Consider the following 17,107-nt stretch of genomic DNA (forward strand, 5'->3'; position numbering starts at 1 on the left):
GGAAGGTGAAAAACCACAGCAAAGCATGATCCAATTTGCTACAGCAGGGGAAAAAATTCCTTCCTGATCCCAGAGAGGCAATTGGATTTTCCTTAGATCAACTTTACCTATAAATGTTAGTACCCAGTTATATTATGTACATTTAGGAAATAATCCAGGCCTTTCTTAAAGCGATCTACTGAGCTGGCCAGAACCACCTCTGGAGGGAGCCTATTCCACATTTTCACAGCTCTTACTGTGAAGAAACGTTTCCGTATTTGGAAATTAAATCTCTTTTCCTCTAGGCGTAAATAGTGCCCCCCTTGTCCTCTGCGTTGACCGTAAAGTGAATAACTCAACACCAAGTTCACTATATGGAACCCTTATATATTTGTACATGTTGATCATATGTCCCCTTAATCTCCTCTTTTCAACTGAAATAAACTGCATATTCCAGATAAGGTCTTACTAATGATTTGTGCAGGGGCAAAATGATATCACTCTCTCTCTCTGGAGTCCATACCTCTCTTAATACAAGAAAGGACTTTGCTCGCTTTGGAAACCACAGCTTGGCATTGCATGTTATTATTGAGCATATGATCTACCAAAACCCCCAGATCCTTCTCCGCTATGGACGCACCCATTTGTACTCCCCCCTAGTATGTATGATGCTTGCATATTCTTAGCCCCCAAGTTACTTTACTTTATCAACATTAAACCTTATCTGCCACATAGTCGCCCAATTAGACAGTAAATTGAGGTTGGCTTGTAAATTGGAGACATCCTGTAAGGACGTTATTCCACTGCATAGCTTAGTGTCATCTGCAAAAACTGAAATGGCACTTTTTAATCTCAGACTCTATATCATTTATAAAGATATTAAAAAGCAAGGGTCCCAGCACTGAACCCTGGGGTACACCACTGATAACCTTAAACCATTCAGAGTAAGAATCATTAACCACTACTCTCTTAATTCTGTCTTTTAGCCAGTTTTCTATCCATTTACAAACGTGTATATATATTGTAGACTTTACCTTACACATTAGCTGTGTGTGGGGAACTGTATCGAATGCTTTTGCAAAATCCAAGTATATCACGTCCACAGCCACCCCTCTGTCCAAAGTTTTACTTACCTCCTCATAAAAAGAAATCAGATTTGTTTGACAACTTCTGTATTTCATGAATCCATGCTGTCTGTTGCTTAAAATATTTTTTTCCAGCAAAAACTCATCTATGTGGCCTTTTATTAAACTCTCCAGTATCTCCCCGACTATAGAAGTTAAACGAACAGGTCTGTAGTTACTTGGTAAAGACTTTTTTCGCTTTTTAAATATAGGCACCATGGTGGCCCTACGCCAATCCAGTGGTATTATTCCTGTCATTAATGAGTCCCTAAAAATTAGCTACAATGGCTTTGAAATGACAGAGCTCAGTTCTTTTAGGATCCATGGGTGGACCCCCCCCCGTGAATGTTCTCTGGGGGGGCCTCATGTGGTGGTGAATGCACTGCCTTAGCAAGCATGGGGTTCAGTACCTGGGGTCTGGTGGGAGTCCCAGTGCAGATGGCGCAGCAGCGACTCGTCTGCCAGCATTTAGCAGCTTTCAGTGGCCATTTTACCTTGGTTTGGTCTTTGACCAGTGGCCATGTTCGTGTGGTGCGCGAAATCACGGCGGTCATTTTCCTTTAGGTTTGTTTGGTCTTTGGCTGGCGGCCATGTTTTGATGGTCCGTGACATCACAAGACCCATTTTCCCTGGGTTTCAGTGTGATGCTGGAGACGGCCAGAGCCACGTGGCGGTGCCTGGGCTCAGGGCCCCCCTCTTCCTTCTTTTGGATATAGGGACTGCTAGCATAAATGGCGGGCTGCTGGATCCAAACATATGACGCTCCTCCGGCTGGTAGTGATGAGTCCTTGGGGGTCCCCCTCTCTCTCTTTCTCTGCTAGCAAGTGCCCTGCGTGTGGGGGACGTCCATAGTGGTGCCAAAACTTTTTTGTTGCTGCGGGTTCTCCCTTATCCTATGGAGCTTTCAGGGTCACTTCTCCCCCACTGACCCCCTCATGGAGGCACTGGGTACCTCGGAACACCAGTACCTGATTAATGTGCTGACAGCGGTCCTAGAGTCCTTGGTATCCCAGGTGGAAGTGGTGTGTGGGCAAGCTTCCTCCGCCTTCTCCTGCTCAGTCTGTCTCATCTAATTCTGAGTCTGGTGCCGCCGTGGACTTGGCCCGGCCAGTGGGACTTGATACCATGCTCCCTGATCCCTCCAATAGTGAGGATGACTCCTCCCACGATCACAACAGTGAATGAGAAAATGCTGGTGGACACACTTGTTACTGCAGTGTGTGAGACTTTAAAATTGGAGGATATGGCTAATGTGGCCACAGACGTGGCTGTCCCTTTTGGTACACACAAGAGGTCTCATACAGCTAAGGTGTTTCCTTATCTACCCTATAATGACAAATTTGTCTATAAGGAGTGGGGGCAACCAAAGCAACCTTTTGTGGTCCCCAAACGTTTTGCAGTACGTTACCCTTTTGAGGAATCACTTTTTAAAAAGTTGACCGGTCCACCGGTGGTGGACTCTCCTGTTTCCAGGTTGAATAAAGCAACCATGATCCCAGTAGAGGAATCTCCGTCCTTTTAAAGACCCGGACGATAGGAAAGCGGAGTCGGTGGCACGCAGTATGATTACTATGGCAGGTTCGGCATTGCGACCGGACCTGGCATCGGCCTGATGTCTCAGACCCTAACTGAATGGGCCAAGCTTTTGTGCCAGGGTCTGGGGAATCAGCAGGTTCCCTCTGCTTACGTCGATCTGGCAGACCAGTTGGTCTAGGGGTTGTAGTTTATATGTGATGTATCTTTGGATGCGGCTCCCGTGCTGTCCAAGCTCTCTGTTTCAGTGGCAGTGATTAGGTTCATGCTGTGGCTTAAGAATTGGTCTGCAGACCAAGCCTCCAAGAAAGCTCTCATCGATCTGCCCAAACGTAGGCCCTCCTTCTCAGCCCATAATTTTTTTTTTTTCGTGCTTCCGGGACTGCAGATAAGGGAAATAGATCTTTCAAGTCTTCCCCGGGACTCAACCTTGGTCTGGTAAGCCTAGTGCTGGCTTCTCCAGACCAGCAGACAAGACCCCTTCATCATAAAGCTCTGCTCTCACCCATAACTGGGGTGGGGGGACATCTTTGCTGGTTTCTGGCCTCGTAGACCTCCTTCGTGAGCATCAAGGGGATCCACAAAATGAGGGCACCATAGAAGGGGGGCAGAGTTTGTCAGGTTTTAGGCCCTGAGTCTCCTTGTGCGGATATACAGTTGTGCTCATAAGTTTACATACCCTGGCAGAATTTATGATTTCTTGGCAATTTTTCAGAGAATATGAATGATAACACAAAGTTTTCTGTCACTCATGGTTAGTGTTTGGCTGAAGCCATGTATTATCAATCAACTATATTTACTCTTTTTAAATCATGATGAAAACAGAAACTACCCAAATGTCCCTGATCAAAAGTTTACATACCCTGGTGATTTTGACCTGATAACACGCACACAAATTGACACAAAGGGGTTTTAATGGCTAATAAAGGTAACCATCCTCGCCTGTGATCTGTTTGCTTGTAATTGGTGTGTGTGTATAAAAGGTCAATGCGTTTCTGGACTCCTGACAGACTCTTGCATCTTTCATCCAGTGCTGCGCTGACGTTTCTGGATTCTGAGTCATGGGGAAAGCAAAAAAATTGTCAAAGGATCTACGGGAAAAGGTAGTTGAACTGTATAAAACAGGAAAGGGATATAAAAAGATATCCAAGGAATTGAGGAAGCCAATCAGCAGTGTTCAAACTCTAATCAAAAAGTTGAATATGAGGGGTTCTGTTGAAACCAAACCACGGTCAGGTATAGCAACTAAAATTTCAGTCACAACTGCAGGAAAATTGTTCAGGATGCAAAGAAAAACCCACAAATAACTTCAGGTGAAATACAGGACTCTCTGAAAACATGTGGTGTGGCTGTTTCAAGATGCACAATAAGGAGGTAGTTGAAGAAAGGTGGGCTGCATGGTCGAGTCACCAGAAGTAAGCCATTACTACGCAAATGCCACAAAGTATCCCGCTTACAATACGCCAAACAGCACAAAGGCAAGCCTCACACCTTCTGGCACAGTCATTTGGAGTGATGAAACCAAAATTTAGCTTTTTGGCCAAATTCAATAAATGCTTAATTTGGAGAGGAGTCAACAAGGCCTATGATGAAAGGTACATTATTCCTACTGTGAAAAACAGAGGTGGATCGCTGATGTTTTGGGGACGTGTGAGCTACAAAGGCACAGGAAATTTGGTCAAAATTGATGGCAAGATGAATGCAGTATGTTGTCAAAAAATACTGGAGGAACATTTGCATTCATAAGCCAGGAAGCTGCGCATGGGAAGTACTTGGACATTCCAACATGACAATGATCCAAAAGACAAGGCTAAGTCAACCTGTCATTGGCTACAGCAGAATAAAGTGAAGGTTCTGGAGTGGCCATCTCAGTCTCCTGACCTCAATATCATTGAGCCACTCTGGGGAGATCTCAAACGTGCAGTTCATGCAAGACAGCCCAAGAATTTACAGGAACTGGAGGCTTTTTGCCAAGAGGAATGGGCAGCTTTACCATCTGAGAAGATAAAGAGCCTCATCCACAAATACCACAAAAGACTTCAAACTGTCATTGATGTTAAAGGGGGCAATGCATGGTATTAAGAACTGGGGTTTGTAAACTTTTAATCAGGGTCATTTGGGTAGTTTATGTTTTCATTATGTTTTAAAAAGAGTAAATACAGTTGGTTGATAATAAATGGCTTCAGCCAAACATTAACCATGAGTGAAAGAAAGGTTTTTGTGTTATCATTCATATTCTCTGAAAAATGGCCAAGAAATGGCACAACTGTAATTCCTGCAAAGGTTCGGTTGACATCCAAACTACCCAAAGTCCCCCCTATCCCCAACCAGGAAATTGAATTACCTGGGTCTGACTCTGGATTTATTGTTGACCAGGGTAGTCTTTCTTCAGGTCAAACCTCTGGAATCCCAGGCCGTGATGCGCCGGCTGCTGTCATGCAGTCTTTTTCCCGACTTGCATACATGTTTTGGGTCTGGGGGTGTCCACCTTCAAGGTAGTTCCGTTTTCACAGGCCTGTATGCAGTTCTTTCAGCAGGTTCGGTTCAACAGGAAGATACAGAGGTTCGTGGCGATGTTACGGGTTCCTCTGGTAGATGCCACGGTTGTTCTAGTGCCACTGTGGGGCCAATACCTTCCTCTTCTCAAGCTTCTTCCATGGTTCCTGCGAAGGATTGAGGGTGACGGTCTTCCGGTCATTCTGGTGGCTGTAAACGTCCCTTGGGGGCTACCTCTCAGAGAGAACCAGTTGCCCAAGGGCTGAGCTTCCATCCTGCTTTACAGTCGCTGGTTTTGATGGTTTGGCTTTTGAAAGCCAGGTACTGAGGGATAGAGGTTTATCTGGATCAGTGATTTCTTCTATGTTGAAGGCGAGGAAGTCAACTTCTAGCAAGATATACCATTGTACGTGGAAAGCGTACATTTCTTGGTGTGAGTTGATTGGCGCTCATCCTCGCTCCTTTTCTGTGGCTTGGATCTTGGCCTTTTTTCAACAGGGCGTTTAGCAGAAGTTGGCCTTGAGTTCCAAGGGCTAGGTACCTGCCTTAGCAATCTTCTTTCAGCGACCCCTAGCTATGCACTCTTTAGATCGTACCTTCATTTAGGGAGTTCGACATGTGGCTCCGCCTGTACGGTCTCTTTTGCCGCCGTGGGTTTTAAACTTAGTGTTCTCGGTTCTCCAGAAACCTCCAAATGAGAATATTCTGGAGATTCCCTTGCCTACATTGTCCAAGATGGTGATATTTTTGTGGCTGTTACATCGGCCTGTAGGGTGTCAGAGTTGGCGCATTGTCCTGTCATACTTCCTATTTGATGGTCCACAGAGATAAGGTGGTTCTTCGTCCCTGTCCATTGTTCCTACCTAAAGTTGTCTCGGACTTCCATTTGAATGAGGGCATTGTGTTTGTGGTGCCTTCCTTATGTCCCAAGCTGGCTCGTCCCAAGGAATTTGCTTTGCATGCCTTGTATGTGGTTTGAGCGATTCAGGTGTATCTGGCAGCCATGGAGTCTTTTCAGAGGTCAGACTCGCATTTTCTGGTTACACAAGGACCAAGGAAAGGGCTGGCCGCTTCTTCGGCTACCATCTCCAGATAGATCAGACAGATGGTGACTCAGGCCTATTGTATTAAAGGTCAGGTTCCTCCTTTCCCTGTCACGGCACATTCTACTTGGGCGCTTAGTACTTCTTGGGCCTTTCGTCATAAAGCGTCAATATCTCAGATTTGCAAGGTAAACACTTGGTCGTCGGTGCCTACTTTCACCAAATTCTACAAAGTAGATATGTTGGCACCTGTTTATGCTTCTTTTGGCTTTAAAGTTTTGCAGGCTGCTGTTTAAGAGGGGCTGTTCCCTCTTAAGGGGTGTTTTTCTTTCATTTTTTATTTCAGATGGGGCTCCTATGTCCTGGTTAGGGCTCTTGTGTTTAGCCTTGGGTTATTTTACCCACCCCTCATTTTCCCTTTGGCACTGCTTTTGGACGTCCCTATAGTCAGGATGGAGCGCTGTGTCCGTTGATGAACTAGAGAGAAAATAGGATTTTTGTACTCACCGTAAAATCAATTTCTCTGAGTTTGACAGACACAGCACCCACCCCTCTAAGGAGTTTTGATACTTCTAATACTGCTTGCAACTAAACTGAATGCTTATAGCAGGGAGGGGGTTATATACCAGCTGAGGACGGCCCATGGGCATAGCTAAGTTTTTTTTTTTTGTTTTGCATAGTCCTACTCCTGCAGAAGGCGATATAACCCTATAGTCAGGATTAATGGAGTGGTTTTTTTTTGTTTTTTTTTTTACAGAAAGCAAATGAGCCTTATAAAAACCTTTTTACTAGCCTCATACACCTGCTGGCTGCAAATGTTAAAACATGAAATACAATCCCAACCCCCCAAATTATCACTACATGTAAAAAGTTAATCTTTACATCGCTCAAACCTCTCAACCACTCCTACTCCAACAACTGATAGACCAAGCTGATCAACATGAGCAACTTAACTCCCCAATCACTACTCTGGAAATCCAACAGGCCATCAAATGCTCAGATAACCATAAAACCCCTGGACAAGATGGCTATCCGGCTGATTTGTACAAGTTCCTATCCACAGAGATATCCTCAGTACTTACCATCCTCATTCTTGACCATACCCCCTATCCAGAGTTTAACGAGGCATACACAATCCTAATTTTAAAATCGGTGAAAAATCCCAAATTCGTTGATTCTTACCGTCCCATATCATTATTCAATACAGACTATAATTAGCTTTAATGCTGAGAAGGCTTTTCACAAAATTGACTGGTCACTCCTGAATAACATTCTTTTTACTAAGGATATTGGACACTGGGTATTGGGTATTTTGTTCCTTGATACAATATATTTATCATAACCCCCACACCAAGCTTATTATCAAAAAACAAGTTTCTTCCCCAATATCAATGTCCTGAGGCACTAGGCAAGGATGCCCCCTTTCTCCCATTTTTTTTTTCACCTCGCACTAGACCCCCTCCTTCACCTTGTAGAATCCAAAACTACGTTCCAAGGTATGGTCAAAGGCCATAAAACGATTAAAGTCACTGCTTTTACAGATGACCTGCTCCTATACCTTTCCCACCCAGAATGTTCCCTTCCCAGTATAATATCTCTCATTAAATCAGTTGGTCTAATCTCCAGTTACTCTATCGACTTTCATTAATTAAAGGCACTCTTTTTAACTAACCATCACAAGTCCCCTTGGAGCAATCTCTACCCTTTTACTTGGTGAAAGAAAAAAGAATTCTTAATCCAAATCTTATATCCAATAACCCCATAATCTATACAAGGTTAACATCCCTCCTTTGCTTCACTCCATACAAGCATCCCTCGCTGCTCGGACACACTTCAAAATCTCTTATCTCACCAGAATAAGCTTGATTAAAAAAAATGGCAGCCTTTCCTAAACATTTTTATACCATACAGTTCCTCCCTCTACTCCTTAAAAACTCTGACCCCCAAACATATCTATAAGGTGTTCCGAGAATTCACCTGGGGCAGCAGGAGAGCAACAATAGGTCTACGTACCTTACAACAACCCCCCTAGTAATGGAGGACAGAATTTTCCTGATCTAGAACTATCTAGAACTTAGCATCTCTAAATAGATTTGTAAGAGTTTGCATTCATGGCACCTGGATGCACACAGACACTGAACTTGACCAAACCACGACCCTTTGGAACAACCTATTATACGCTCTTCATATACAAAAATTATACATTCCCCTGTCAGAGAATCACCTTACTTATACTTTATATGGTTGGCATGGTACAAAATACGCACGAGCATGCTCAATAGCCACGCATCTCTTTTATTCCCCTGTGGAACAACACATCTCCTGGAATTCTCTGGGCTTCCTACCCTTAAACAGTGACACCATGCAGGTCTTAGTTATATAAAATCTTTGGTGGATATTAACAATAACCAACGTTTCCCCTCCAGCTCTAGAGAAATTTCCATAGTTATCTACTAACCTGTTCCTTTTCCCAAAATGAGATCCTACATTGTCTCTACTATTAAGAAATTTTCTTGAAATGACTGAACAGATTTATTGAATACACTTTTAGGATATCCAAACCCAGGTAAAAAAAGCCTTTTATTCAATTTTATTCTGGTAACTGCTGGACTATACCTCTACTAGGACTGGTCTTGATAATGGAACAAGAATTTCCCCCAACTTCTTTATGTTTATCTTGGGAAACAATCAGAGCTACAATGTCCTGCGAGATGATGGTTCATCTTTTCCATCATTCTTATATATTTCCACATCGCTCATCTCATATGGGCCTAAGCTCCTCCTCTTGCTGCCCAATATGTGGACTATTCGATGCAGACCTGTTCCATGCCTTCCATGCCTTCTGGGCATATCTCAAGATTAAACAATTTTGGAACACAGTTGTGCATTATGCTACCACACACTTAGTAAACTACTTACCTCTAACCCCTGAATGGGCACTCCTAGGTCTAATCAACATCACAGGTGTTAAAATATTGAAAGGATGCAAACTCCTCGTTGTCATATCCCTTGTAGCACGACATTTTTTTTTTTTTACATAGGTTGATCTACCTAGAACCCCTTGCCATCTCTTTGTTATAGACAAACTCTCTAATGTTCTCCACATGGAATGGCTGGAGGCCTCCTTACATAAGGAATCATGGGTCAAAAATGTATTTGATTTCTGAGACTCTTTCATTCAAGCTTTGCCCACAGACCCAACAATTGATCGTACAATCTTTTCAATATACCCAATGGTTTCAAACCAGTTAACCAATGACCCTCCAATCGATATCCTACCCGCTAGTTAAAATTAAAATATATTTTGCGCTTTAACAGCTGAGGCCTCCCCTCTTTCCAATATTTTGGAAATTAAATACTTGTAGTCCTGAGTGTAATAAAGAAAATCTGTGCAAAAACATTACATTGTCAGTACAATCATTGAGACTGCACGGTGAGAAAAAAAAAAAACAGATGATGTGACATTACAGAAGGCAGCTTTTAAAACATAAATGTAACTTGTGACATTATGGTTGGGACTTGGGTATTTCCAATTTTTTAAAGGTTTCGATGGACATACAGTATGTATGTAAGGGCAAAAAATTTACTCTTTGGTGATGCTCAAAATAAATTGAAATGCATCTGAAGGCACCTGAAAAGTAATTGTAATATAGAGGTAAAAAAATGTATTTGATCAACACGGTTAAAGAGCACACACTTTTGTTTAGTCAGTTAGAATGATTTGTTTCCAAAATGCATCTCATAATTTAATTACCTTTTTTTCCCCCAAAGATACAGGTTAAATGACATGTAAAATTAGCAGGATTGCTCCCATTTATGTATAAAACACCCTGCTTGTACCATTAAAATGACCTGCTATTTATATACTTGTAAACGTAGCAAAGCACTGTTATGTGCAGGAATGTTGGTCACCCAACACTTGTTGTAATTTGACTCAACAGCATGTACCAATTTCCAGATCAGCAGTGAGATATTATTGGGTGGTTGCACTGGATCATTAAAGGTTCTTTTTTAAACAGCAAAATTACATATTTTCTGTGAATTCTGTCAACTACATGTTTATAGGGTTTACGGTTCTCAAATTTCCTTTTTCTGGGATCTCAGAGTACAGCTTTTAACATTTTTTAATAACTTTTTTTTTTAACTTTTTCCAGCCCCACCACTTACGTCTTGGAAGACGACGAGCCACGCTTTCTGGAGGAAGTGGATTACAGTGCAGAAAGCAATGACGAAGGTGATCCTGATCTACCAGACACTGTTGTGGACTTTGAAACCTCTGCAGTGGATGATGAAAGCTTTTCAGATCCTGAAGCTACACGAACTTACTCAGAAACAACACATAACCAGAAAGTGTGTTAACATCACATGGGATTGGCAGGAAATGTTTTGGCAGGCGGGGATCAACCATGGATAGGTGTAGTTCAAGCCAATGAAAAGAATAAAGGTGTTGCTGGCTTGAGCAAACATTCTGTTGAGTTTTTCTTGGATTGTGCTGTTTCCACTTTGGGCATATAAAAGTAGCTTCATTTGTTTTCCTGTCTATATTGCATGGCTTTTATGGCAGACTTGCTGCAAATAAATTCTTTAACTTTGATGGCATACAGGTGGCTGACATGTCTGAAAATCCATTCTGTATTGTCTGTTGCACAATATTGTATAATATTTCTTGCTATAAAACCATACTGTATGTCTGTGTGTAATTTATTCGTATTTGCACTGTTCAGGTTGTAAAACTTGGAAACTTTGGTTAAAGTCTCAGTATAAACATTATTGTATTAACTCCAGCACATTAACTACACTGCTTTATATCTGGACTTGTTTGTGTTTGTAATCTGTTTTTATTGGGACAGTGTGTCTGGCTTTTTTTCTAAATGGTTTTTTTTTTCTTTTTTTTTTTTCTTTGAAGTTTGTCAAATCTTAAAGACTTAAATGGCATATTTAAAAAGCAGTGAATGTGATTTTCACCAAACAATCACTGGTGGTGAATCAATCACTGTTATTTCAAACATATGCATCTGGAAAATTCACTTGCAATGAAAGTTTGGTGACTGTCAGGGTCACTGCTTTACAAATGTGCCCCAAAGTGTTTTTTGTTCATTTTGGTCACTCTTTTCACATAAGTAGATGTAACACCATAAAACTGCTTGCTTACTATATTGTAAGTTTGACTTTGTATAGAGAAGTTCTTTTAGGTTCTATTGTTAAATTCATTTAAAGGTTTTATTACTTGATATAACCTAATTACAACAAGTTGTTGCTATAGAGGAAATCCAAAAATCCTAATGTCATCAAATTTGAATCTTCAGTTTTGGGTTGCTGATCCATCAGTTTGTCTATATCCAATTATGCATCCCCATAGTGTCCTTGTTTTTTCAGGATGCAAGTTACGTATACATTTCTGTATATCTTATGTTTTCTTTACCTACCTTTCTGTCTTTAGCCAAAAGTGAAAAATCACAGTGACTAAGCAGTTAACTTTTTTGATGTACCATAACATTGTAAATACAATCGTCTTTCATCAGTTTATATTAATGGTACTGTTATAGAAAATAAGTAAGTTCATTATGATGTTTTGAGTGAAGGGTATGAAGAAAAGCTGATATGTAACATAATACACATTGTTAATATCCAGCTTCTTGCATATATGGTATCAATTCATTCACTGCCCTCTGTGTTAGATATCTGCTGTCCACTCGCAAAGATCTAGCACAAAAGAGAACTGACGCCAGATAGTTTTGTACTGGGTGTTTAGAACAGTGAAATGGAAACACAAAATAATATTAGTACATTGGATACACTTTACTCCATTCAGAGCAATGAATGGACTATTACAGTTCCCACTTTTATATCCAATGTTTGGTAGACTTACCATAACAATAGGATGTTTCTTATGTGGTATAAAATACCAGATTTCAACAAAAGGTACAGTAGTTATGAGATCAGGAAAACTTGATGAGCTGTCTGATTATGGGACCTCTCTTCATTAATACATGGAAGTGCCTCAAACAAATGCAAGTTGTCCTAGTAGCCCCCTTAAAAGTAACTGTGTTTACGCTAAAATTTTTATCTGAAGTATAATGCTGGAAAGAAGGCACAATGGGGCGGACAATCACACCTGTACAATCACAGAATTCATCTGCACCACTTGCCCTCTGGAAGGTTTACCCCCCTTCATGACCAGGCCATTTTTTGCGATACGGCACTGCGTTAATTTAACTGCCAATTGTGGGGTCCTGCAATGCTGTACCCAAACGAAATTTGCGTCCTTTTTTTCCCCCAAATAAAGCTTTCTTTTGGTGGCATTTGATCACCTCTGCGGTTTATATTTTTTGCACTATAAACAAAAAGAGACGGACAATTTTGAAAAAAACAAAAACATTATTTTCTACTTTCTGTTATAAATTATATTCAATTTCCTCATCAATTTAGGTCAATATGTATTCTGCTACATGTTTTTGGTAAAAATCCCAATAATGATTGGTTTGTGCAAAAGTTATGGCACCTACAAACTATGGAATATTTTTATGAAATTTTTATACATTTTTTTTGCTAGTAATGGCGGCAATCAGCGACTTTTAGTGGGACTGCGACATTGCGGAGGACAAATGCTAAAAAGAAAAAAAAAAAAGCACTGTCACTTTATTAATGACATTGGCAGGGAAGGGGTTAACAGGGGCGCTCAAAGGGTTAAATGTGTTCCTAGGAAGTGCTTTCAAACAGGGTGGGGGGTGTGCTTTAACTGTGGGAAGACAGAGATCCGTGTTCCTGCTTAGCAGAAACACAGTATCTCTGTCTTCCCTACTAACAGAACGAGGATCTGCCTAGTTTACATAGGAAGACCACTGTTCTGCCACTGTCGAGACCCAGCGGACCTTGGGTATGGCACCTTATGGAGCTCTCTGTCAAAAAGCAGCTGTAGTTTAGAAGGTCACAGTATATTACATAATTATTTTTTAATTAAAATTAGGTCAGTTTAACTGTTTAGGCTATAGTTTTTGTTGAAAGTAATCATCCATAACAGCCAATATTATTTGGTTATGAAGAAATCTATTGTATATTATGTAGTGGTTTTAGAGAAAGTAAAACTGACTAGCCTAGTACACACTGCTAGTTCTTTTTTTTTGTTCAACCCAGCAGGCTGAATGAAAGAAACTGACAGCTCAGGTTGGAGCCACTGTACTAACAATCCAATGTTAGTACAGCAAACTCCCCTGCTGTTCTATTGTGTTCTGACAGGGGGGGTGGTCCCCCTGCCAGAACACTCCAGTCAGCGCTCTCAGCCACTGGCTGAGAGCGCTGATCGTGAGCCAGTCGGGAGACCTTTGTGGCCATGAACCTTTGACAAAGGCCAGCCGAGCGGCCACCTTCTGTCAGACCAGCTGCCATACACACGGGGCGACATTTGGCCTGTGTGTACTAGGCTTAAGGGTAGGAACTCAAATTTCAGGACTGAGATGCAAAAAATATCCTCCAAATCAACAGATTTTTTACATTTTTATTCATTGTACGATGTGAACATTTTGCTTACTGCATGAACCACCTGCATACCAACCAACCTACCTAGATTTCATATAGCAACAACTTGTTTTTAAGCATACCTTATACTGTAGATATGCTGCGTAGTAGTCTATTGTATATCACATATTGACACACGAGGTGAGCTGACTGCTATTGCACCTAAACTGTATGTACATATAAAGCTGATTTCTTGATGGACACAAGCAGGTTCAGTATCTCCCCTCCAATGGTGCAAGCTTATAATATACAGTATAAGAATACTTTATCCTGAGCAATGATGTCACCCATATATTTATGCAGGGAACAGATAAATAACATTGCCATGAATTAGAACATGTTAAGACTGCTGTATACTAAAACTAGAACCCGTGGGGATCTCCAGCAGTATTTTGAAGCTGATAGACTTCCTCTTTAATAATCTATAGTGTATTGGTGCTTGGAGATTTGTAAAATGCATTACTCTATTATTTCAAGCAGCTGATAAAATTCTGCTAAGTAAGAACTCTGAATCATACATGTAGTTATCTTGGTGTTGGAGGAGTAAAAACAATGAAGCTTGTGGCCATGAACTATTCAATCTAACATTGTTCAGATTACAGTAGAGTAAATTGTGCCCATATGTGTTTATCATTATTATGACTACAAGTTTTGTGTGCCGTTATCAAGGAGTTGTAGGTTCTCTAGAAAGATTTCAGCTCCTTTCCTTAAGCGCATCTTATACACTCTGAAATGATTTGTATTAACATGAGATTTGTCTTCATTATTTATCACTGATCTGGAAATGGAAACTGGAATTAAAGGGAATATTGGTACTGTTTTTTGTTTTGCTGTTTGGATGTGTTATTCTGACAAACAGATACCATTTTACTGTATGCTCTTCATGTTTTATCAAGAACTGTCATGAAGAATGGCATTTATAATAAAAAATAATTGGGCCACTGCAAACCATACTTCTGGAACAGTTGAGGAAGTGATGGTTTTTGGCAATTGTATTTGTCTTTGCTTTGTTTTAATGCAGGGAGAAGGGTGGTTTAAGCACAGAAATGCCCAAAACTTTTGGTGAGGCGAAAGTAAGTAGTATGGATTTGAAGGGGTTAGGAATTAAAGTATAGCTAAAGGCATTCTGGGATTAGAACACCTGTCATGTTTGTATTGCTGTTTGTGCCCTCATTAGGGAAATTCACCCACTCTATTTGTCCTATATACCATTATCACTGAAAGTGAATAAAAGTCCCAAATTTTGGGACAGTACATGAATAGATGGTAAAACTTCCAGTTGGCACACTAGTACTGATGAAAACCAGGGATTCCCTCACTTTGGAAGAAAACTAACAGGGTTTATAACCCTTTTCTACACTATCCAAAATGGGACAAAAAAAATATTTGTCCTAGTTCCACTCTAAGGTTAGGTTTCAGGGGAATAAGTATTAGAGTTGAGAAAAAATGTAAAGGCTTACATATTTATTATAAGTGTGAGGTTAAGGGTTGAGGGGAAATTGCTGAGATTGAAGCAGCCTAGAGAAGCTGTGCGTGGCAACCAATCAGCTTTTCTTTCTTTCATTTTCAAAGCTTAAAGCGGATCTCCATCCAAAAGTGGAAGCTCCGCTTGTTTGCACCCTCCCCCCCCCGCCACTGCCACATTTGGAACTTTATTTGGGGGAGCAGATACCTGTCAAAACCAGGTACCAGCTCCTACTTCTGGGTAAGATCGCTGAACAATGATCGCACTGATCTACGAAATTTCTGGCCCCTCCTCCTTTGCCCACCGCTGCCTTCTGGGTGACACACAGGTCCCAGAAGACAGCGGCACCATTCAGAAAGCACAGCGAGACTCGCGCATGCGCAATAGGAAACAGGCTGTGAAGCTGCAAGGCTTCACTTCCTGTTTCCCTTAGTAAGGATGCCAGCGCCTGCACCCGATGCCGATGGACGAATCGGCTAGGGGTGCTGATATCACGGGATACCTGGACAGGTAAGTGCCCTTATATTAAAAGTCAGCAGCTACAGTATTTGTAGCTGCTGCCTTTAATTTTTTTTTTTTACAGGCTGGAACTCCACTTTAACTAAACAAGTTGAAGGTTAGTTACAACACAGTTAGAGCCCATTCACACAGGGGCAACACGACTTCCAGCGCGACTTTGGGAGGCAACTTGGACACGACTTGAGTATGAATCACAGCACGACTTGGGGCAACTTACAACACAACTTGAAGTCGCCTCCAGGACAGGGAACTTTACAAGTGGCCAATCAGAGCTTATCAGCTGTGTGTGAGAAGGAGGGGGCTGGCTGTTTAGTGGAGGAAATTACTTTCTGTTTCTTTTCTGCTTCCTGTAAAGTTGCCTCAGTATGAACAGTGATCAGACTTGGAGGCAACTTCTATTGAAATCAATGGGTACAAGTTGCCTTCAAGTCGGATTGAAGTAGTACAGGAACTTTTCTGAAGTCGGAGCGACTGCAGTAGTGTGCATGAGGCTGGGTTCACACTGGTGCGACACGACAGCCGTCCTACTTTGGATCCGACTTTGCCCTGCGACATGAAGCCGGCATGTGTCCGATTTTCAATGAACGGGGATCCGACTTGGATCCCCGCCAATGCCCGGCACTGTGTTTGGTATGAATCTTTAGGGGGAACTCCGCGCCAAATTTTAAATAAAAAACCGGCATGGGTTCCCCCTCCAAGAACATACCAGGCCCTTGGGTCTGGTATGGACCTTGAGGGGAACCCCCTACGCCGATAAAAGCGGCGAGACAGCGGCGACAAGACAGCGGCAGCAGACCGGGCCCCTCGCTGGCAATAGAGCTGGAAGAAGATAGCGGCGGGGCCCGGGAGAAGAGGTGGAACACCGGGAGAAGTCGGAAGAAGATACCGGAGCTGCCCAATAAATTAATTTTGAAACCTGTGTACTGTGGTTTTTTTTATTGACACTTCCCTAGGTGAATGGGTAGGGGTACCATGTACCCCATACTCATTCACATAGGGTGGGGGGCCGGGATCTGGGGGCCCCCTTATTAAAGGGGGCTCCTGGATTCCGATAAGCCCTCCGCCCGCAGACCCCGACAACCAACGGCCAGGGTTGTCGGGAAGAGGCCCTTGTCCTCATCAACATGGGGACAAGGTGCTTTGGGGTGGGGGGCCGCAGCGCGCCCCCTCCCCCAAGGCACCAACCCCCCCATGTTGAGGGCATGCGGCCTGGTACGGTTCAGGAGGGGGGGGCGCTCGCTCGTCCCCACCCCCATTCCTGTCCGGCCGGGCTGCGTGCTCGGATAAGGGTCTGGTATGGATTGGGGGGGACCCCCACGCCGTTTTTATCGGCGTAGGGGGTTCCCCTCAAGGTCCATACCAGACCCAAGGGCCTGGTATGCTCCTGGAGGGGGAACCCATGCCGGTTTTTTATTTACAATTTGGCGCGGAGT

The 17,107-nt window shown here is 42.3% G+C and overlaps 1 protein-coding gene across 1 annotated transcript in view; it reads left to right on the forward strand.

The window, feature by feature from the left end:
• AGTPBP1 (ATP/GTP binding carboxypeptidase 1) overlaps positions 1-14,510 on the forward strand; it is a 320,556-nt gene extending 306,046 nt beyond the window's left edge. Inside the window, exon 26 of the mRNA XM_073633531.1 lies at positions 10,330-14,510. Within this exon, the coding sequence (XP_073489632.1) occupies positions 10,330-10,534 (205 nt within the window). The 3' untranslated portion in view covers positions 10,535-14,510. The remainder of the gene's footprint in view (positions 1-10,329) is intronic.
• Positions 14,511-17,107: the final 2,597 nt, after the last annotated feature.

This window comes from Aquarana catesbeiana, linkage group LG01 (assembly GCF_042186555.1).
Source record: "Aquarana catesbeiana isolate 2022-GZ linkage group LG01, ASM4218655v1, whole genome shotgun sequence".
NCBI classification, from domain to species: Eukaryota; Metazoa; Chordata; class Amphibia; order Anura; family Ranidae; genus Aquarana; species Aquarana catesbeiana.